General features: G+C 45.3%; 1 protein-coding gene and 1 long non-coding RNA gene across 3 annotated transcripts; one reads left to right on the top strand and one right to left on the bottom strand.

The window, feature by feature from the left end:
* Positions 1 to 5,908: 5,908 nt before the first annotated feature.
* Positions 5,909 to 7,260, bottom strand: LOC308583182. Its single transcript, XR_014006110.1, has 2 exons — positions 7,092 to 7,260; positions 5,909 to 6,509 (listed from the first exon to the last, which is right to left on the bottom strand). It is a non-coding gene; the product is annotated as an uncharacterized lncRNA (long non-coding RNA).
* Positions 7,261 to 7,393: 133 nt separating this feature from the next.
* H3-3A (H3.3 histone A) lies at positions 7,394 to 14,781 on the top strand. 2 transcript variants are annotated; one of them, XM_081186956.1, is made up of 5 exons: positions 7,397 to 7,534; positions 8,207 to 8,346; positions 9,088 to 9,242; positions 10,155 to 10,308; positions 14,125 to 14,781. In XM_081186956.1, exons 3-5 carry the CDS (start codon positions 9,115 to 9,117, stop codon positions 14,251 to 14,253), a joined length of 411 nt encoding a protein of 136 aa, XP_081043082.1. In that variant the 5' UTR covers positions 7,397 to 7,534; positions 8,207 to 8,346; positions 9,088 to 9,114; the 3' UTR covers positions 14,254 to 14,781. The 2 variants fall into 2 exon arrangements, with proteins under 2 accessions (XP_081043081.1, XP_081043082.1); XM_081186955.1 differs by lacking the exon at positions 8,207 to 8,346 and having other exon boundaries at positions 7,394 to 7,534.
* The last annotated feature ends 8,656 nt before the right edge of the window (positions 14,782 to 23,437 follow it).

The raw sequence follows: 23,437 nt of genomic DNA, 5'->3' as shown, positions 1-23,437 counted from the left end.
AGGTAAACAGCACTTCTGTGCACTGCTCTGGTGTTGGTGTTCCGTTGCGCCAGAAGCGGCTTAGTCATGCTGGCCACATGACCCGGAAAAACTGTCTGTGGACAAATGCCAGCTCTCTTGGCCTGTAAAGAGAGATGAGCGCCTCAACCCCAGAGTTGTCCACGACTGGACTTAACTGTCAGAGGTCCTTTACCTTTACCGTTGAACCAATTTCCTGGATATCATAACGTGCGGACAAGTTTTAATAAAAATGTAGCAAGTAAAAGCCAGAAAAGTAGGAGTTCAATGTAAGAAAAAATATGAACTGGATCTGCTTGTTTCTTCTTACTGTTTTAAGAGTCTTTAAACACAAAATAAAAGTGTGAGATTTCCACACACAGAGAAAATCTATTAGAAGAGTTTGGATTTGATATCCCGCTTTATCTATCCGAAGGAGTCTCAAAGCGGCTAACATTCTCCTTTCCCTTCCTCCCCCACAACAAACACTCTGTGAGGTGAGTGGGGCTGAGAGACTTCAGAGAAGTGTGACTAGCCCAAGGTCACCCAGCAGCTGCATGTGGAGGAGCAGAGACATGAACCCGATTCCCCAGATTACGAGTCTACCACTCTTAACCACTGCACCACACTGGCTCCCTATTAGACTTGAGGCCAGGGTTATTTAGTTCCTGCCATGGACTGTTCCCTACTACTTGCCATTATGCACTGTGATCTAGTGTTAGGATGAGAATCTTGTGTACTCTCACTCCCATTTCCCATCACCCTGACTATCATGACCAGTTATCAGGGATGATGGGAGTTGTGGTCCAACAATATTTGAATTGTGGATAGAGTTGATTCTTAGGGAGGTATTCAACCACGTTTACTCAGCATAGGTAAAGGTAAAGGAACCCCTGACCATTAGGTCCAGTCGTGGCCAACTCTGGAGTTGCGGCACTCATCTCGCTTTATTGGCCGAGGGAGCCGGTGTACAGCTTCCAGGTCATGTGGCCAGCATGACTAATCTGCTTCTGGCGAACCAGAGCAGCACATGGAAACACCATTTACCTTCCCACCGGAGTGGTACCTATTTATCTACTTGCACTTTGATGTGCGTTCAAACTGTTAGGTTGGCAGGAGCTGGGACCGAGCAACGGGAGCTCACCCCATCACAGGGATTTGAACCACCGACCTTCTGATCAGCAAGTCCTAGGCTCTGTGGTTTAACCCACAGCGCCACCCACGTCCCTTTACTCAGAATAGGCCAACTAAAACTAATGAACATGGCTGTGTACATACTATAACTTTAAAGAACATTCAAAGCACATTCTCAATCCCACCACCGAATTCTGGTCACTTTAGTTTGTCAAGAGTTCCTGTGAATTATAACTCTGTGAGGGGAATGGCAGCCTGTCCCACTAAGTCGCTTGAGGCGAAATGGAAAAGTGTTGCCCCAGCACCACCTAAGCCTCCCACCAAGCAGCAATGACAGTGGCAGGTTCTGGTGAGATCTCATGAGATCTCACAGTGCACACAATATCTCGTGAGATATTGCTGGAAGCCATCACCGCTTCTCCGCCAGTGGTGGTGGGGCAGGCAGGCAAGGCGCCCACAGAGGCACTTTGTTTTGGAGTTCCGCCACTGAAGTGTCTGTCTCAGCACACCTCTTAGGCTGAAAACTATGGAATCTCACCCAAATGCATTTAAGGAGTTCATATCCTAACTGGATAAGGAACCATGCACAGAGTTGGGTGCTAGGAGCACACTGCCATCTGCCACCAATCCAGATGTCAGGGCTGCAAAGTCCCATTAGAAAATCCAGCCTGCTGTTTGGGAGACAAAGTGAGCAAATGTGGATTCAGATCTGCTCCCTTCCCAACCATTAAAAAACAAAAACAAACTCTGATTTGAGCAACACCCACCTTTCTAACATAGCTCCATGAGTGATGGAACAACTGCAGCTACATAAGTACACAACCGGATAAGGACAGTAGTGTAGAAATTTATTCAAGGTTCCAAAGCATTGCAAAAATTATTTTTGTATCCTACGATATAATTCAGGAGTTTTGAGGGTTGGCAAGGTTGGACACCTGCTGAGGGTCCACACTCCAGAAGGCCACCCCGCACAACAACAGCTTCTTGGATCCGTTCCTCTTCACCTCTGCTTCTTGTTGTGGCTCCAGGGGAACGAACAAGTAAACAACAGCTGTGGTGAGGAAGAGTGACTGTCTAGATCAGGGGTCTGCAACCTTTAAGACAAAAAGAGCCACTTGGACCCATTTCCGAAGAAACAACAACTGGGAGCCACAAAATCATTGCGACATTTAAAACAAATATAACACTGCATATATTGTTTCTTACCTTAATGTCCGATCTGACAGCGGGCGGGAAGGTGACGTCAGGACGGTGCGTGACTAACGCACGCACCGCCCCCATGCGACGTCACAGCCAGTACAGCGCCTGCCACAGTGGGGAGTGTTGGGGCGCACAATGCGCCTCCTCCCCTCGCTAGTATCCGCCCCGGAGCCGCAGCAAAGGTGTAAAAGAGCCACATGCGGCTCCGGAGCCGCGGGTTGCAGATCCCTGGTCTAGACCAGGCATAGGCAAACTCGGCCCTCCAGATGTTTTGGGACTACAACTCCCATCATCCCTGACCACTAGTCCTGTTAGCTAGGGATGATGGGAGTTGTAGTCCCAAAACATCTGGAAGGCGAGTTTGCCTATGCTGGTCTAGAAAGTCAGCGGTAGCAATGATGAGGCAGAAGAGCAGCAGCTGGCAACAATGGCAGAGAAGAGGCAGATGTACTGAGAAAGGAGGCTCCACCCTAAACCCACAGGCACAACCTACCATTGTTTCTCATTGCTTCTCTTCAGTGCATGTATATGTATATGTATATGTATATGTATATGTATATGTATGTATACCGCACTCTGAACATGTCATCCATCAGGGCGAACTATTGCATTCAATCCCATTGGCCTGAACTGACTGGAAAGGAACTAAATAATCTGTGTCATCCAAGAATGCTTGCATCTGAGTGTTACAATTCTGTTACTGTACAGAATGTGAAAGTACTTCATAATTCTAGACTTGCTACCTTCTTTATATATCTTCATTCTGATACAAGCAGTTCAAAATGCAGACCAAGACTGTTATAAAAGTTGATGAGCAGAAAAAAGGTTATATGGGATGCAACTGCTTCTTTCTGTGGAGCTATTCCTTTCCTCCACAAGATCCTTGTGGCCACTGGGTAATGTAAATATCAGGAATTAGGTAATGCTGCTTCAGGCGGAATTAACTGCTCCCTCATGATTTGCAACTCTCCAAAAGAAGTTGGGACAGTCACAAAGTGAAAAACTGTTCAGAAGCTAGTTGTGCATGTTAGTATGTTAATGACAGGGAATCATATTTTTTAATATTTATACACTCATACGGGCCCCCAAGGCAGCTCACAACATAATAAAACAAGCACAATAAAATCAGTTTACAAACAACCTTACTAAAGTTTGCAGCAACATATACGAAACTGTGGCAGCAAAAAAAGCACATCTAAACAAAACTGTAATGACAATCTTTCTGAAGCCAGGGAGGTAAGGGACTAAATAAACTTAACGAGGGCTCAGTTGGTTGAGCATGAGACTCTTAATCTCTGGGTTGTGGGTTGGGCAAAAGATTCCTGCATTGCAAAGGGCTGGACTAGATGAACCTTTTGGTCCCTTCCAACTCTACAATTCTCTGAGTCTATGAGTTCCAGAAGTAAGATGCCATCACAGAGAATGTCCTATCCTTATCACGTACACCCTCACAATCCTCCACTGGTTTGGTGCCAGTATAGAAGCAGACCTGACTTCAGGAAAAGTGGAAGCTTTTTTTGCGGCAGGAAGGAAGCTGCTATTAGTACCTAACAACCCCCCCCCTCTCTCTCTCTCTTTCTTTCTTATCTTGGTTTTCTGAGGAATTAATGCTGTTAAATGAGCAGGACAGTGGCTAGACAGTGGAAAATTTGGGCAAAATCCAACCTAACATTTATGTTAAAAGTCCATATTAGAGACTTCCCTAGTAAAGAAATCTTTACACCCACCATTACATACTTTGGTGTTGCCCAGTATAGCCTTTGTGAGTTGTTAGAAGCCTGTTATAATCTGGCTAGTAAAATGGGAGAGGCACAATGTGATCAATTTGCACAACATTCTTGTGGATATAGTTGTTCACGGTGCCTCCACTAGAGTTATTCTGGAGCCAGACTTGGTATCAACTTGGTACCAGTTGTCCCTTAGCACCCTGTTTCTTGAATATTTTTCAGTCGGTGTAACCTACATACTGGCTTGAAAAGTATGTCAGAACAGGACTGGAAAAATGGCTTTTGGAAGTGATAAGTGCTTATTTGAGAGGAAATAAGTTTCTACCAGGTCATAAGGAAGGTGTAGTGAGGTTCCTTCTGAAAAATAATAATAATTTATTATTTATACCCCACCCATCTGGCTGGATTTCCCTAGCCACTCTGGGCGGCTCACAACAGAATATTAAAAACACGATTAAATATTTAAAAAATCCCTAAACAGGGCTGCCTTCAGATGTCTTTTAAAAGTAAGATAGTTGTTTATTTCCTTGACATCTGATGGGAGGGCATTCCACAGGGCGGGTGCCACTACCAACAAGGCCCTCTGCCTGGTTCCCCATTTCACTGCCAGAAGTCCCTTGGAGCTGGACCTCAGTGTCCAGGCTGAATGATGGGGGTGGAGATGCTCCCCTTCAGGTATACTGGGCCACGGCCGTTTAGGGCTTTAAAGCTCAGCTCGGAAACGTACTGGGAGCCAATGTAGGTCTTTCAAGACAGGTGTTATGTGGTCTTGGCAGCTGCTCCTAGTCACCAATAAATGCCATCCCTTGACCAATCTGACATTAACAACTATCAGAACTATGGCATGAGATAATCTCAGGTACATTGAGCCATATCATTTACACAACATCAGTGGCGTAGCGTGGGTTGTCAGCACCCGGGGCAAGGCAAGTAATTTGCGCCCCCTAACCCATGGATTTGCGCCCCCTAACCCTAACCCCCAGATGTTGCGCCCGGTGCAGCCGCCCCCCCTGCACCCCCCACGCTACGCCACTGCACAACATGCATATTCAATAGCCTCAAAAAGCTACTGGGGCCTACAACATGCTGCTTCCATTGGTGAACGATGCTCTTGCTGAAAACCCTGCCCCGTTATATTCTGAGGCACCTAAACATTCATGAAAAGCCGTCTCATGGAAGACTCACTAATTTTCTAGTGATGATGTCAGGAAGGTATAAAAGGAGATAGAGAAAATCATAGCCTTTTACTATGATAAAATCAGGGCCCCTTCAGATATCCTTTTTATTGCACATTCAAGATGATATGTGCTTATGATGGGATTTTAAAAGTTTTGGGATGGAACTATTGCTTCATTTCCAATCAGTGCATGTCCCATAGCTTCCTAATGAATTCATGCAACTTTTAATACCACAAATGTTCAGGATGGGAAGGTGGTTTATCCTGCTTCAGTTGTGCTGTAGTGCAAAACTGCCCTTCCACACAGCAATAATGAGGTTATATTAGGAAAGCACTGTAGAACTAATAAAGTGGAATGATGTGTTGATGGTCCAGTATAAATCAACCACTTATGCCCTATTACGGTGTCAATGACTGCAGAGCACGCCCCCCCACAAAAACACTAGTCTGGAGGGGCACTTAGTGAAAAGTGTTCCTGACCATCTGGAGTTTTCATCCTATGACTACAGCTTCTGAGTTGAGAGGCACCTGTTGCATAGAAGAATGTGTATGAGAGATTAGAAGGGGAGGATTGGGGGACCACAGACAAGGGCCACCCAAACCTAAGGCTAGCCTTGGCTCAAGATTTCACAAATCTTAACAGCAATATATAGTGTCTGTCAGAAAACAGAAATTGTGGAATGAAGTTTTTATTCCTTTAAGCTAGCTCTCATTCTTTAAATCTGGGCATTACAAATCTCTCTGTGTGTGTATGGTCCAGAAGTTCCAGTACAGTCAAACCTCAATTTTTGAAAGTCTCAGCTGCTGAACGTTTCGTAAGCAGAACACCGAAAACCCGGAAGTGAATGCTTCCGTTTTTGAATGCACCTTGGAAGGTGAACGGCTTCTGTGGCACATTTTTCTTTTTTCCACATTGACTTTGCAGCCAGACCTTTCATCCTCGATTTTCAAATGTCGAACAGAATTCCGGAACAGATTACGTTTGAAAACCAATGTTCCACTGTATTGTGGTTTTTCAGATGACCATAAAAAGAGTAAGCTGCCAGTGACTGAAGCCACCTAAACTGGTGGAGCTAGTGGTTTAAGCTTCAATGTGAATATTCTGAGGAAGGCAAGTTGTAGAATTACTGGAGGAGCAAAACACTGAAGTTGGACTTCATGAGGACCAGTTCACCAACTCCAAACACCTCACTTTCTGCTCACCACTTGTTGACTTGAAGCGTAATCTGCGCATTGCATAAAAATCCATTGCAAGTGCTGCAATGATGTCAGTCCTTTGAAAAAACAAATCACACTTTTAAAGGCCTTAAACTTTTTAACACCCCCACCCCCTTTATCGTACTCCACCTCATTCATTGCAGTCAGGCTCCAATCCCTCTCTCCTCACCAATGAGTTCCCCTCCACCCACCTCATCGAGCAGCCTCAAACTTCATGGAAAGTCCCTTTGGTGTTGGATCTCAGTCGTTCAACGCTAGTACTCCTCGCCTCCGAGTTTGAGGCTTCATCAAGCGGCGGGCGTGTGAAGCGCCTCAAGCAGAGGAGTGAAACTCCTAGGGACCGATGTCCCTTCACCCCCGTAATAAAATATTTTAGGGAGTCCCCCCCCCCGCAGTTGATGGGCATTGCCATTCAAATGGTGTCCGTGTGCCACGTCTTGCGATCGATTAGGTGGGACGGGGCTTACCTTGTGCCCCCTATATTTTATTCAGGTTGGCCCCCCTGGCCTCCAGAGTCTCACAGGCTTGGGCCACCCTAACCTGGGGGGGGGCTGAGAGTTCAGTCCAGGAGCAGCGAGGGGGCCTAAGCCATTCCCTAATGCCTGAAGCAACGCAGCAGAGAGACCGTTGGTCCTGACCTCGCGCCGCCGGATCCTGGCGGTTAGGGGTCTCCTCCCGCTGGACCGTTGGGCGCTGACTTGGGGCCTCGTGCTCCCCTCTGGCAGGGGAAGGAAGCCAGGAGGGCCAAGGGGGGATTCCCTGCTTCGCTCCCTCGCTCGCTCTCCGTCTGCGGCGCGCGCGGCGTGTCTTTTGTGTTTGTACACACAGAGGCGGCCGCGGGAAGCCGAGAGTGGGCAGGGAGGAAGCCGCGCGGGCGTGGCCTCGCCTTCCCTCCATTGTGCGCCATTGGCTGCCCTCCTCGGCGGGGGCGGGGCCTGGGCGGGGCTAAGCGGCGGAGACGGCCCTCCCGAGTCAGCCATCTTTCAATTGTGCTCTCAGCCGCCGTCGCCCGCAGCAGCTTTAGCGCCTCCTCGCTCTTCCTCGCCTGCTCGGCAGCCGCGCTCAGCCTCAGCGGACGGGGGTAAGTCGTCAGCCTCGCTCCCTCCCGCGGCGGCGGCGCCCCCCCCCTCACGCCAGCTTAGCCAGGGACCCCTCCGGGCTGCCCCCCGAACCTTTCCGGCAAACTTCTGGGAAGAGCTGCGGTTGGGGGGCAGGCGAGTCCCCAGCGCAGCCGAAGAGACGGCTCCTTCGCGCAGGGCCCCCCAGCCCCACTTCGCGCGGCTCCTGCCCCCCTCCAGCGCCCTCCCCGTACCCCGGACCCCCACCATCCTCCTCCCCAGCCCCTCACCTGCCCCCTCGGCCCCTCGTCGCCCCGCATCGGAGCTGGGAAGCGGCTGCAAACTGGAGCCAGTTGCCAGCCCGGGGAAACTCTGCTGCCTGCCTTCCCTGGCTCCCCACAGTTGTTGCTCAGCTTCACCATCTTGTCTCTTTTCTCTGGTCACCGACCATATTTTTTCTCTCCCTATTGCATAAAAACAATAAAAAGGGGAGAAATGTGCCCAGGAAACGATCCAAACCCAGCGCGATTTGGGGGGATTCTCGGTCCAAACTTTTCCTCTCCCCGGTAGCCCGTCGGACCCCGCATAGTTTGGAGCTGCTGGGGGATTTTTTTCCGGGGGGTTGTTATTGTGTTGCTATTTTATTTTTTTATTTTTTCCCCCTCCCCGTCTCTCTCTTTCTCTCCCTGCAATAGGGAGTCTAAGGCTGCATTTCGTGATTGTTTCCATTTTGTTGGGGATGAGTTTGCCAGCGAGAGGCGCTTGGGAGCGAGGCAGCCTCAGCACTGGCAATTGGGCAGGCGGGAGCAGCACCGAAAAACCTGACCCCCCAAAAGTTCGTTGCTTTCTTGCACTTAAAATCTGACGTGATATTTCCCCCCTTCCTTTTGTGGAATAAAACCTGGCTCGTCTACGGCTTCCATTTGTTTTTCCTTCGCGCGCACGGCAGGGCGAGGGGAACGGTGGCTGCTTTGCAGGAGAACACTTTAAGGCTTGGGAGTCCCCCCGTTTTCTTTTCTGTTTTTAAACCGATTTTTGTTTTTGTTTTTTGCTCAATGCAAGCCATAAATCAGCTGCACGTCCCCCGGCGTTTTCGGCAATTATTGGCACTTTTTCTGAGCCCACGGGAGGGGGTTAGGAACCGCTTGTGTTGGAATCGCCCCTCTCTCATCTTTTTGACTGCTGCTGCATCGCTCCAGTTTTTTGCCCTGGGCAAGGGCTGCATTTTAGCAGGCTACTACAATCCTAGGCATTTATTTTACTGTTAAATAAATTAGATCCCCCCTCCCTGACCGTTTTACCATCCAATCCAGCACTTGCAAGGGAAAGGATTTCTTTATGTGGCAAGCTCGCAGGCGGGGAAGTCTGCTGCTTGGCTTGCTACCGGAGGTGTGGATCCGCAGCTTTTTAATCGCTTAAGGTTTCGGAGGTCCTTAACATCCGCTGCATTGTTATTGTCTTTGTAAAGGCAGTTTTAAAAACAAATAAATCTGCATTTTCGGAAACCCTTCCCCCCCTCCTCTGTTGGCTGCTGTGTGGCGGTATAGTAATCGCGTGGGTGATTTCTTACCGATAGGTGTAAGGAAGAGAAGTTCGCGGGAACATGGCTCGTACCAAGCAAACTGCCCGTAAATCCACCGGTGGGAAGGCGCCCAGGAAGCAACTGGCGACAAAAGCCGCTCGCAAGAGCGCGCCCTCTACTGGTGGGGTCAAGAAACCTCATCGCTACAGGTATAGAAATGACCGCGAACAAAAGTATTGTGATGTTATAGTCCCCAAACAACGCGGAAATGTTTATCGGAACGCAACTTTTTGCTTTGGGGATTTTTTTTTTAAATCTTTCACATTGAATCGGATTATACTGGCAAGGTCTCCGTTGTTTCTTCTCTTGACGAAAAAGAAAAATTTCAACATAAAAATATTTTATATGGAACATTTCCTCCGAAAAAAGCTGTAAGATCGCCTTTGATAGTAATATATCAATTGTATTGATTAAATGGATTTTAAAAAAAATATCTGAAAATCACAATATTAAGTTTAAAAAAAACAAATCTGGTTCTGTCGTGTTTAGGATGTAGTAATAGGGCTTGCTGATTAATGAAGGTGTAGGAAGAAGCCTGCTTTATTTAAAACTTGCCGAGCCTGATAATTTTTCATTTATTTAAATTAGTTAACTCCTCAGCTGTTACTGTAAAACTGATATAATTTGTGCATTGTACCACTAGAGGGCAGTAGCTGCCTCCAGATAAGCAGGTAAATAGCAGGCTTTACACTTTTAAATGTTGTTTTTAAGACTGTGTATACACAAATGGATAAATTGTAATTACTGATATTCTTCTAGTAGCCATTTTTCTCATAATATTTACATTGCATAAAGAGGACATAGACTCTTCAATGGTTTCTAGCATTCTGTTTTGGACTGTTCTTTTTAGCTGAAACCAATTTGACTTATTTTAGCATGTCACTACTTCATTTTGTAGAAGTTGGTCTTGCACAAAATATTCTTGTATGCTCATGTCTCTTGAATGGAACAGTTATTCAAACTTTCATTTCTCTCTCTGGAATTTTGTATGCTCTGTTTTTCGGAGATGAAGACAAAAAGCTTATTTGTCTTGTTTCTTCTTCTTTGTTTATCATTTAAAGGCCAGGTACTGTGGCTCTTCGTGAAATCAGGCGTTATCAGAAGTCAACCGAACTTCTGATCCGCAAACTTCCTTTTCAGCGCCTGGTGCGTGAAATTGCTCAGGACTTCAAAACAGATCTGCGTTTCCAGAGCGCAGCTATTGGTGCTTTGCAGGTAAAAATCATATTGTATCTTACTAGCTGCCCTTAACCCCCCAAATGGCAAGATGCCCCTTAATAGAACTGATAATGCATGTCTGAACAATATAATTTCAGGTGAATACTTAACAGTGTTTTCCGCCCCATAACCTTATATATGAACTTTGTTTTCAATTAGCCATTTTGTGTCCCAAATTGTTTCTTTCTAAGTTACAATTATCTAGCTTTTAAAAAGACATGGGGAAAGGTGCTTAAAGGTAAACTCTTTCTACTAAAGTTATTCAGCTGACATTTAAAAATATATACATGAGACTTAATTTACAACTGCCTCAGACAGTACACATGTGGGTATAGCTTTACCATCACAAATGACATGAAAAGCCCTTTCTAGAGTGCAGCCATTAACAGCACTGTGCCGTTAGTACGTGAGGGAGTATGTGATTGGTTACTTCCATACGCTCATCTTATTGGTTCAGCTGTTTCTATGGTTAGTCAAAACTTCACGCAATTGGTGGGTTTCACAAGTAAGCATCCATGTGTTTGTAGGTGCGCAGATAACTACCAGCATTTGGGAGAACTAAAGTAATTCACCTCCTTGAGGAAGATCTTAAAACTTGAAATGTTGGAACATAAGGATTTCAAAAATAGATCTCCTAAAGGAACTGCAAATGAATCCATTATTTCTTTCCACCACCCTTCAAGATTCATTTTTTTATTTTTACTCTGCTCGAAGGTTAACCAAACCATTTCTGAGATTTGTCAGGAATATGATCTACATTACGCTGCATCAGAATACAGTGGTGCCTCGCAAGGCGAAATTAATTCGTTCCGCGAGTCTTTTCGTCTTGCGATGTTTTTCGTCTTGCGAAGCACGGTCCGTCGCAACTGCGCCTCTTCAAGCGGCTTTAAGAAAAAAGCGCAAGACATTTTCGTCTTGCGAAGCAAGCCCATAGGGAAAATCGTCTAGCGAAGCAACACAAAAACCGAAAAACCCTTTCGTCTAGCGAGTTTTCCGTCTAGCGAGGCATTCGTCTTGCGGGGCGCCACTGTACTTAGCAGCTTCCTCCTTTGTCAAACCTTCAAGTAACTTCCACACACCTTTCCTCTTTCCACACATCATTAGGAAGAGCAAGGGGTACCTGTTAGGATGTGGTTGGGATACACCTGGTACGTGAGATGTACTTTTTGAGCCCTTTTATTATAAGATAAACCATTGAAGGCAGAATGCTGCAGTGGGAGGACCTTGGTCTGATCCGGCAAGACAATCTGCATGTTCTCCAACAAAACACAAAGCTTGCATTAGTGTTAGATGTGGTGATTTCCAAATATGGAGAGGGAACTCGTGCTGTTTTCAAGTTCTCTTTCTTGATTTATTTCCACAAATTACTGATGTGTAAGTAGCTAAATGTGAAGAGCATGACATTGCCAATTCTAGGCAGATCCAGTGTATTTTCCAAAAGTAGAAAGGCACATTATCCCTTTTCATGCAATACTTATGTGCACAAGAGTGATGTAAGCTTGGCTAGGTTGTGGTGAGGACAGCGACTTAAAAAGGGAGAAGCAGCCCTTAGTTTGTAAGCACTACACTCAGGGGCCTTGTTTAGTCGTTTAGTCGTGTCCGGCTCTTCGTGACCCCATGGACCAGAGCACGCCAGGCCCTCCTGTCTTTCACTGCCTCCCACAGTTTGGTCAAGAGCATTTAATACTTTACAGACCTATTTGACATTCTCAGAAGCAGTTCCCAGACAGAACTGATTTGTCAGTCATGGGACTCACATAAACCCAGATGTTTTGCAGCATGCTTTGCCTGCTCTGTATGATGTAACACTGTCACCTCCTGCTCTAAAGGGACAGAGGTACAAGAAATAAGTCCATTAGCCATCCTAAGAATAATGTCGGCATATCACAAGATTTGTGCGTGAAACATGTACAATTCTACACAGCATATGCAGAATTCAAGCTAAAACAGGTGTCTAAAAAATTCAGCACAGTCTAGAATCTAGACTCTAGATGAAGCCTGCCTTATTTGTGGCCCATCAACTCTTAACACAACCCACCGTCATGCTGGTGCATGACACCCACTGTGTTTGCAGTCCCAGACTGATGACCAAAGAATAGGAATTTTATTGACGGCCGTATAGGGTCAACAGGCTGCACTTGTCTTGTGTACGGTCCTCCAGCCAGGGTGCTATGAGGTTTCTGGCTACCCATTGCCAGATTATGATTTTTAAAGCAAGACTGAATGGCTGAGAAATCAGAGTGCAGCATGGACATCAAAGAAATCGCTTTATTGCTGGTAAAAAGTAGCAGTAGTGGTGCTGCTGCTTCATAAAACCCACAATACACCTACGTTCCTTGTCCAATCCTGACCTTATTTTAATCCCAGGATGAGCATGCATTAGGCTTTAATTTTTATACCACAACCCTGAGACCTACCAGCCATAGCCAGGTGCATATAGTGGCTCAGGAGGGATAACATAATGAGAATTAAGGACAGCATATGCCTGGTCCATATTAAAAATCCACATCTATCTTCCTTTCTTTCAGAAGCCAAAATTAGGGTAGAGTGGGAAATACCTATTAATTGTTGGTTTTGCTAGATAGTTGAGCATATGCCTGGTCCTCTGAGCATATGCCTGGTCCATATTAAAAATCCTCTGAGCATATGCCTGGTCCATATTAAAAATCCACATCTATCTTCCTTTCTTTCAGAAGCCAAAATTAGGGTAGAGTGGGAAATACCTATTAATTGTTGGTTTTGCTAGATAGTTGGGAGCCAGGAAACTTGACTGTCATACTGTAAATCCCCCAGAGATGTCTCAGTAGATCCTGATCTCCCTACTGCTTTTCCTGTGAAGATGGATTCCGAAGTTTTATACAGTGCTTGTGCAAGCAGAAAACAGCTTGCACAATCAGCCTTTCCTCTTGCCTCCATCTGCAGAAGGTTTTTTCCCTTTAAGTTGGGGGTGGGGAGCATCTCCTGAACAGTGGTCATGGCTGCTGTGGGAACATGCCCCAAATCAGGCAGAAAGGGCTTGCATCCCACTGAAGGAAGAGTCCCTCTGCCTGATTTTGGATGACTCTCCACCCATTTCACTTCAGTCCTTACAACATGGCCCCCATTATTCAGGAGGGCCCCCAACCCTCTGAAGAGAGTTTTTGGAAGATACAAGTAGGAGGACGGGAATATCTGTTGTGTAAAGAGCATTATGCTCATGTAACTACTCAAAACAATCCTTTAACTGTTGTTCCCCTGTGGAAGAGTTAACTTGCTACAAACCGCCTTAGTGGTGGATCAGGATCCAGAAGGGGCTTTTGTTTTGCAAGCTACAAGAATGTTTTGGAGAAGATAATACATACGTTAGTTATGATGGTTAATGCCCAATCCAGGTGGAATCAATCAGAGACAGGATTTTATAGTTGGGTGTATCAGAACTCTAGGGCTACAATACCTTGTTTTCTGTTTACCAACATTTGTATCCCACTTGATTTTAACAAATGATTTACAAGGAACATCATGTAATTAAAACATGGAACACACATTTAAAATCAGCAGTAAACTAACAAGAGATTAAAGCATGCCAAGATCTATGTGTGGATAGGCTTTTTGGCAGGTGCCAAAAAGGATACAGCAAAGGTATCTGATGTCAGACATCAATAGGCAGAAAGCGCCAAATTGTAGGTGCTACCGCACCAAAAGATCTATTTCCCCCTCCCAATTGCATAAGACAATTTAGAAGAGAGGCATAGCTAAAGTGTGCCAATGTTTGTAATTATTTGAGAGTCCGTGCACTATGGTTAAAACATTCGAATTATTTTCTTCTCTCAACAGGAGGCAAGTGAGGCCTACTTGGTTGGCCTGTTTGAAGACACCAACCTGTGTGCTATTCACGCCAAACGTGTCACAATCATGCCAAAAGATATCCAGCTAGCACGCCGCATACGTGGAGAGCGTGCTTAAATTCTTCTAAGATGGATTTGTCATTCTCAAAACAAAATAAATCTCTTCTTCCTGTTATTGGTAGTAATGAACGTTAGATATTTTTTTCCATGGGGTTAAAAGGTACCTAAGTATATGGTTGCAAAAATGAAAAGAAAAAAAAAATAGAGGACAGAATCGGGTATTGGCAAGCTCTTTTTCATTTTCATTTGTGTGTGGATTTTTAATATAAACGTGGGGACATATTATGCATTATTGCTATCAAAAACCATTTCAGCGAACATATTTCAGCAGTTCAACTTTATAACAATTATAAATATGCCAGTCAAACTTTTCTGGACAATGCCAGCATTTGGATTTTTTAAAAAAATAGGTAAATTTCTTATTGATGGCAACTATATGGTGTCTGTAACATTTTTATCATACAGTAGATTCCATCCATTCGCTATACTTTTCTAACTAAGTTGTCCTACATGCAAGTACATGTTTTTAATGTTGTCTGTCTTCTGTGCTGTTCCTGTAAGTTTGCTATTAAAATACATGAAATAACATTTGTTTTTTGCCTTTAATTTTTAACCCTGCCACATTGACTGCTAGTTTCTGTAAGTCAGCACCAATAGAAATTCAAGAAACATGCATCTCTTGCACTGCTTCCAAACTAAATGTAGGAAAGTGTGCATTTCTAACTCCTATTGAGATCTGGAGCCATACCAAAATTTATATGTGGTGGGAAAACACACATGGATGTAGTTACTAGTTCACACATGTGCGCATCCACTTCAATAATGGCAGTAGCACTTTCAATGAACAAAGCTTCCCTTCCAGCCAATTCATGTGAATTGATCTTTTGGATCCCTCTTTCAGTTTACAAGTATAAAAGTAGCACCAAGTATAAAAGTAGCACACTTACTACATGAATTGGACACCACCAGAAGGAATGAGTGTCTCGCATCTCCTAGGTGGTGTGTGCCTGCAGCTTATGGTGTGGAAATTAGGAATCTGTGGTCATAACCCTCTGGTTTGAAATTACTATTTTTCTAGCTTCACTTTAATCCTATGGGGGGAGGGAGGGAATCTGCTTCCTGCACAGACTGAAAAAGTCCCTAAATGTAGCTGTGTGTGAATCTTGACTACTGAGTCGGAGCTTCCATTTTGAGTGTTTTCAAACTCTTGCTGTTTCCAGCCATTTTCCAGAGTGTATTCAGTGGTACCTCGGGTTAAGAACTTAATTTGTTCTGGAGGTCCATTCTTAACCTGAAACCGTTCTTAACCTGAGGTACCACTTTAGCTAATGGGGCCACCCGCTGCCGTCGCCGCACGATTTCTGTTCTCATCCTGATGTAAAGTTCTTAACCTGAGGTACTATTTCTGGGTTAGCGGAGTCTATAACCTGAAGCGTCTGTAACCTGAGGTACCACTGTACTCTAGCTAGTTGGGTCAGTTTCTCAGATTCAGCTGATGTTCCGTTTTCTTCTGTGATTCTTCCTTACAATCATGCTGCAAACTTGCACAAATCAAATTGCACTTCCATCCTACAGAAACTAATATACAGTTGTACCTTGGAAGTCGAACGGAATCTGTTCTGGAAGTCTGTTCAACTACCAAAACATTCAGAAACCAAAGCGCTGCTTCTGACTGGCTGCAGGAAGCAAACGAACAGGCACTTTCAGGTTTGTGGCGTCAAGGAGCCAAAATGTTTGAGAACTAAGCTGTTTGAAAACCAAGGTACGACTGTATACTCTTCCCTTGCCTCCAACATGGTTACAATCATGCAGACCTGGTTGATGGGTCACCCTGGGAGAATGCTCACAGTTCATGGGTCGGGCCCCCAGCAAATGGTTACTGTAATGGTTTTAGGGGTTGCTCGTGCGTAAGTTGCCGCCACTGCTGGCTAGGTTACCTGGTTAACCCTTTCTGACTGAACAGCCTCCAGCATCGTGACTGTCTCAGTCGCTGGCAGAATCCGTCAGTGGGCGTTTCTTAAACCTTTTCCAGCATAAAAGCTGTTTGACGCCAAGTCTCCTCCTACTCTCCCTGCGCGGAAGTCTTCTGCGCAGGGAGGGTGTGGGCAGCGGAGGACCCGTACTCTCTCCGCTGGTCTCCAGCGAAGAGTCTTGGAGATTCCTCTCCGATTCCCCCATCTGCCCCCCTTCTCCACTGGTGCTATGCTGATTTCCTTCCCCAGCAGATGGGCTGCCTCTCTCCCTACTGGGACCCTCTCCTGCATCCCTTTGGAGCCTTCCCTCCGCCTCTAGCTCCGATGGCAGTTCCCTGACAGTTACCCGCTTCTGTATGCCCCATATATGGAGTGGGGGAAATACATTTTTCACTCTTTAAATTCCTAAATCTAATCTCATGCATAGTTAGGAATATTGAAAGAATTAAAACATCTTCGAGGAAGGTTTTGCTTTGCCCCTTATTTAATACAAATTCATTTTGACCCTATTTTCAACAGTCAATCAAGTCACAGTGGATAGAAAAATAAACCTTGAAAGGGAGAGGTTCTAAGAGCAGCACACCAGAAAAGACTGGTTTTGAAGCAAGTGGGTTATTAGATTTAAGATGTTTTTTTAATGCTACCATAATGGGTGAAGGAACATTCACAATGATGTTTGTTAAATAATTAAATGGCTTTCTTTTAAAAGGAAAGAAGTTCAATGTAATTTTATCTCAAAAAAGCAGAAAACTTGGTTGTTGGTACTGCCAATCAATATAAGGGCAGTTATATTGGAACTTGAACTGTGTTGGTTTGTGGAAGGACAGTAATACAAAGAACAGAAAGTACTTGGCCAGCACGCAGCAGAGTATTAATTTATGCATTATGTAGCATGGGAGTCAATTCACTTTGTAATTGTTGGCATCCCTCTGTCTTGAGAGGCAATGGAGTGAACCCCCAGGCGTGAAGTCAAACAACTGTTAGCAGCACCTTAAACCCCCCCCTCACACCTTTGTTTTGGGCCAGAGGTGAGGATCCTGTGCCCCTTTAGATGACATCAGCTCCAGCCATCAGGGCTAATGATCAAGGATGTTGGGATTTGTAGTCCTCTAATGTTTAAAAGGTTGCAAGTTACCCATTCCTGGTTAAGGACATGAAGTTCAGACAGTTTACCAGTAAATTAGCAGCCATACAAAATTCAGCATGTTCTGTCAGTGTGGAAGCTATAGCTCTGTGACACAAAGTAATACAAATCTCATAAACTATTTAATTGATTCAGAAAATATGAATTGCATTGATTTTAGTTGGTGTGTGTGTGTGTGTGTGTGTGTGTGTGTGAGAGAGAGAGAGAGAGAGAGAGAGAGAGAGAGAGATATGTTTTAATATGTAAAGGTAAAGGACCCCTGGACACTTAAGTCCAGTCAAAGGCGACTATGGAGTTGCGGCACTTGTCTTGCTTCCAGGCCGAGGGTGCCGGCATTTGTCCACAGACAGTTTTCTGAGTCATGTAGCCAGCATGACTAAATCGCTTCTGGCACAACGGAATGACGTGACGGAAACCAGAGCGCATGGAAACACCATTTACCTATTTATCTACTTGCGCTGACGTGCTTTTGAACTGCTAGCTTGGGAGGAGCTGGGACAGAGCAACGGGAGCTCACTCCATCGCAGGGATTCAAACCGCTGACCACCAGATCAGCAAGCCCAAGAAGCTCAGTGGTTTAGACCACAGCGCCACCCGCGTCCCTTTTTTAATATGTCCACTCTTCTGTCAGGTGCCACTGAATAACAGGCCTTCTCCAACTAACTAGTTGGTCTAGGAGTAGCCAGTGCTGATAACACACTAGGAGCCTGCACCCTTTAATCAGCTCAAGGGCAGGGGGATCTCAGAAAAGATTTTTTTTGTGGCGGAAGGGGAAGAAGATTCAATAGCACAAGGATAAGCCTTTCACTGAGAGAATCTTAGTGCTGTGTTGATTACAACCCATCATTAGTAATATGGACTTACCTATCAGGGGTGTGAGGGAACAGAGATGACTGCCAGAGGCCAAGCAGCCTAGCCTTGGGTAATTCTGAGGTTTCTTCGGGCTTTAGTAGGTTTGTGATTATGCTGTGAGAAATTACTAACTGCAGATTTGTAAGATAAGTTGCACACATGCACTGAAGGTATGAGACGGCAGGGAATGGAAGAGAAATGGGGATGTGCGCCAACTAGAACAAGAAAGGAAGGGGCAACTCCCTATGCAGGGATATGGGGGGAATCTGTGTGTGACAGTGATGTGAGTGGCTTCCAGATAATTTCACCAGATAGCAGCTGTCTAATGAGATGGGCATTAAATGGAATGTCAGGGAGGAGAGCAAGCTCTTGGAATAGGTTAAATTCTCCTCTGCAAAAAATGCAATATCCACTGGTATCCAGGCGATTGCCAGATGGTATCTGAGCATCTGCAGGGGATAGTGATTACTCTACATAGCAAGAGGAGAAAAGGGAGGGTGAGGGGCAGGAAAGTAGAGTGAAAACACAACAAAAAGATATTTCAGAAAGGCTTCTGTGCCACCCTGGGATGCTTCTCTTTTTATTTTGGGAATTTCCATTCCTCCCCTTAAAAAAAAAAGTCCTTCAGGTGAGATAAAAGCAACAGACCAAATATACATCATCATAAAAGCATAATAATAAAGCAATTGTAAACCAGCTATTTTAAAAGCAGCTGAAACCATTTTAGACGGCTGAGGAGACCCCCCCCCTTTAAGCTTTTATGTAATGCTGAAAGGAGAACAGTGCTGGCACTAGCCAAGTCTCCTTGGGGAGGGAATTCCAAAAGTGGAGGCTACCACTGGGAAACTTGCTCTTTCAGGCCTTGCCTAAATCCAGAAAGCCTTGATAGATAATTTAATTCCAGGGGCAGGTTAGTGTGGCAGCAGGCCTTTATTATTTCACATGCTCAAATCCAATGCCATATACATCTTTAACTGTGAGCACCGGCATTTTGACTTCTATTCTGAATCAGAGCACAAAGTAATGAAGCTCTCCAAGTAAGGATGTTGCCAGTGCCCAGCCGCTTTTAGTAAAAATATATAACAAATAAGTCAGATTCATGTGCTTTTTCATACAGCAGCAAGGTGAGGGGGAGTGACCTAGCTAAGCCTGGCAGAACATCTTACTCTATGATCTTAACCCCTTCATGAATTAATTAGAGTTGAGCACGATGGTTATAGGAGACTCAATATCCCATAATATGCATCTGATTTAGGCCGATGTTTGCCAGCCTACCAGATATGTGCACATGTGATTGCTTCCACATAATCTAGGAACCTTCTTAGTTTAACAGAGGGTCATGGGGATAGGGGTCAAAAGAAAAAAAACAAGGGACACTAGAGTATAACTAACAACCTTACCCTGTTCGTTGATTGATAGCTACATGGTCATTTAAAGCCAGGATGATCACAGACATTTTTAAAAAAACCAAAACTCTGGTTTTACACCAACGATCACTACCTAAGTGTCCCCACCACATCCACTATTCTCATTCCCATTATTTTGATATTCAGAGTCCCATTGCTTATTTACCCAAAATGGCACCATCCGCTCACTGGATGGCAGTACCATAAGACTTGTGGGGAGCCCCAGGGTTTTCAGAAGCACAAAAATACCGTATTTAGAAGAAAAACTCAAGTGTGTGGGTAGGCAGGGGGAGAGAGACGGGGAGAGAATCAAAGCAGCCCAGTGAGGACTGAGCATGCTCAGCGGCCGCAGGGGGGTTGGAATCAAAAAATTGGCACATGGAAAATGGAACAAAGTGGCTGGAATATTGGAGATCCCAGCATTCCACATTGCAACCATTTGTTGCTGGTCCCACTTTCATCTTGTCGAAGACTCTCTTCTACCTGCAATATAACATATTAATTTACCCTATAGTCATCCTTCCTGCACTGGATTCTGAAGCAGGTGTTCCTGACTGGCACAGTTGTTTTTATTTCACCTACACAGGCACGGTTTAATAGAATGTCTTGATATAACCACAAGCCTGAAACTCAAACACATTCTGCATCTGGGTAGGTAGTTAGAGGAGAAATGATGGAAAGGAAGTGACTCCATATTTTCACACAACAACAGATATTGCAAAAATGGGATCTCCAAAATATCCCACGAGACAAAATGGGAATAATGATTTATGAGGGAAAGAGACCAGAAAAGGGGGGGGGGGGTTCTATTCCTTGTTCTAGGTACATAGGAACAGTTGGGGTGATGTATAGATTATTAAGTACTGGGGGCAGGGGGGCGGAGTTGATAGAATATTCATATTGCCAAGCCATGCGGAGTTCAGCACCTTGTGAAACAGTCACGACTGACTCTGCCAGAGCACAATTCAACCCAGATTTAATGTGCTGCAAACTGAGCATGCGGTGAAGGAATCCTACAGCCACAAGCTACCTGCTTAAATTCTGCCGTTTGAAGTCTAGAAGGAATGTCAGGCAGCACTAATGTGGACACTCACTGGCACATATACACCCTCTGTTATTGTTTCTACAAACACGGGAGTGCCTTTATCTCCAGCGCTGCCTTTGATCAGAATGTGGGACCGAACCGAGAGCCGGTGTAGATGCAATTAGTAAAGAGAACATGGATGGTTCTCTGCTGCAAAGTGAAGCGAGCCAGCAAAGCTGATTCTGCCCACAGTTCTTAGTCACAACCCCTCTCTAAATGCATGAGTGCCTGGCAGCTGTGACCTTGTCAAACAGCTTGTGAAAGGGGTCTTCCCAGACGAGCGCATGAGCTGGATGTGGGGAACTGAGCGGCTGTCACGTGAGTGCTGTGAGCAGTCTTGCCACTGAGCGAGGAAAGAGGTCCCATCTGGAAGCAGAACTCAGGACAGATTAGGGAGAAAAGCTGCGTGACAATCCACGTCCCCGGCTGGAGCAACTTCAAACAATTTCCATGTGCCAATTCATTTGAGACTTTTCAATCTGGTGGCTGTGTGCTGTATGTTGTAGAGGACAGTCCTCTGTTTTGGGCATCTCCTCTTTCAGGGGTGGGTGACCAAATACAGCCGTCTAGGCCTCTGGTCTCTTTGGACATGAGACTTAGCAAGCACACAGGCCACATGCTTGCAGTCTAACCCACTATGGTGACTTGGTTTTACATTAGAATAATTAATTATAAGTTTGCATCTAGGTGTGTGCATTATCCTGTGCGACCTTTATGCAAATCTGTGCCCTCTTTTGTGGTAATGTGTAAGAGGCCGCCCTGCTATACTTATGGGGCAGGCTGAGCACACTGGAACCCCAAAGATGCCCCCCCTCGCCCCCAAGTCTCTACAGTACAGTGGTACCTCGGGTTACATACGCTTCAGGTTACATACGCTTCAGGTTACAGACTCACTAACCCAGAAATAGTACCTCGGGTTAAGAACTTTGCTTCAGGATGAGAACAGAAATCGCGCAGCGGCGGCACAGCAGCAGCAGGAGGTCCCATTAGCTAAAGTGGTGCTTCAGGTTAAGAACAGTTTCAGGTTAAGAACACACCTCCAGAATGAATTAAGCTCTTAACCCGAGGTACCACTGTATTTGGTTGACTGCTGTTGCTTGAGTGTTGTCACCCTGTGATTTGCATGGCTGCCACCAGATGGCACCATAAGAGAAAAGGAGGGAGGGGGAAGTGTAGGAAAAAGGAGTAAGGTGAAAATGCAGGGTGCATTGTGGTGCTTAAGGATAGAAGAAATTTTAGCAATTGGGAAGTGGGAAGGAGGTAGTAAATGCATGAGGTGGGGAGATCTCAGGGATTACATAGGCATCTGTGCTCAAAGGAGAATGTGCAAAAATGGAGCAAGGTGGAGACAAGACTATGGGGAGAAGGGGAAAATAGGGTGTACAAAGAGGGTTGCAGAATAGAAGGGGTGGTGGCTTCAGAAGGGGGGGGTGTAAAAAAGGGGCTTAGTAGTTGCAATGTGTGGGATGAGGAACATCCAGAAGGTTGGTCTTTGGCTAGTGCAGTTAAGTTTACCTTTGGCCTTTGGCTAGTGCAGTTAAGTTTACGATGGTGGTGGTGTCCAAGTGTGGTGGCAGAAAAGAAGAGGAAGGAACAGGCATGGTAATGAGGGTGAAGGTGGAAACAGGAGTGCAAGCAGGGCTGAACAATAGAATAATAATAATAATAATAATAATAATAATAATAATAATAATAATAATAAAGAGAGACATTGCTTCAGAAATGTGGCTGGGAAGGTTGAAGAGGGGCTTAGTAGTTGCATGGTGTGGGAAAGAGTTGGTCAGCAGAGCGAGTGGGGGAGCAGAGCCCCCCAAGTTTGTTATATCTCTTGGGAATGCTCTTGCTTTGGATTTCCTGCTTTGAGCAGGAAGTTGGGCTGAGTGTTCTACAAGCCCCAACTCTATGGTTTGATGAGTCTGATGGCCTGCTTGTCCAGGTGCCATCTTCAAACACCTGAAGGGCTGTCCCATGGAAGATGGAGGAAGCTTGTTTCTGCTGTTCCAGAGACTAGGACCTGAACCAATGGATTCCAATTACCAGAAAGGAGATTCTGACTAAACATCAGAAATAACTAGCTGTTCATCTATGGAATGGACTCCCTAGGAAGGAGGTGGACTCTCCTTTGCAGTGGCGTAGCATGGGTTGTCAGCACCCGGGGCAAGGCAAGTAATTTGCGCCCCCTAACCTGTGGATTTGTGCCCCCTAACCCTAACCCCCAGATGTTGCGCCCGGTGCGACCGGCCCCCCCCTGCACCCCCCACGCTACCCCACTGCTTCTTTGCTAGGGGTTTTTAAGCAGAGGCTGAATGACCATCTGTCAGGGCTCATTTAGCTGTGATTTCTGCAGGGGGGTGGGACCAGTTGACCCATCACAAAGAGCAAATCGGTCGAAAAAGCATCATTAATTTAATTCCAAGGAGAGAAGAAATATTTGAGGGGAAGGGAGGACTATCGCCCTTCTCTCACCTCCAAGGAAACAGCAACCCATTGAGTGATATATCCAAAGTCAAGAAGAAAATTGGTGGGAAAGCTAGGTACTTGCTATATATCTCTACGAAGTTGCAGCCAGCTGCTATTTATCTGCAAGATCTGTTTAGGAGAATAATTTAAGGCTCAGCTCTTCTGTGAAAACAGATGTTGAGGTGGCGTGAGGAAGTGCAAATCTCTGAAAATGGTCAAAATTGGATGAGGAACAGCTAACTTTCCTGATACAAAAACGATGTTTGCTGAAAAACCGATTGAACGGCAAGACGTCAACATAGATGGCTGTAATGCTGGTGAGT

The sequence above is a fragment of the Podarcis bocagei genome (genome assembly GCF_964188305.1).
Source record: "Podarcis bocagei genome assembly, chromosome: 3".
Taxonomy (NCBI): Eukaryota; Metazoa; Chordata; class Lepidosauria; order Squamata; family Lacertidae; genus Podarcis; species Podarcis bocagei.
Note: the sequence above shows the minus strand (reverse complement) of the source record. Positions and strands in the feature narration are given on the sequence as shown.

Bases quoted from the DNA above. Each gene is read 5' to 3' on its own strand.
- H3-3A (XM_081186955.1), top strand. From the start codon at position 9,115: ATGGCTCGTACCAAGCAAACTGCCCGTAAATCCACCGGTGGGAAGGCG. The intron at 9,243-10,154 runs GTATAGAAATGA...TATCATTTAAAG, and splicing joins AAGAAACCTCATCGCTACAG to GCCAGGTACTGTGGCTCTTC. The intron at 10,309-14,124 runs GTAAAAATCATA...TTCTCTCAACAG, and splicing joins CAGCTATTGGTGCTTTGCAG to GAGGCAAGTGAGGCCTACTT.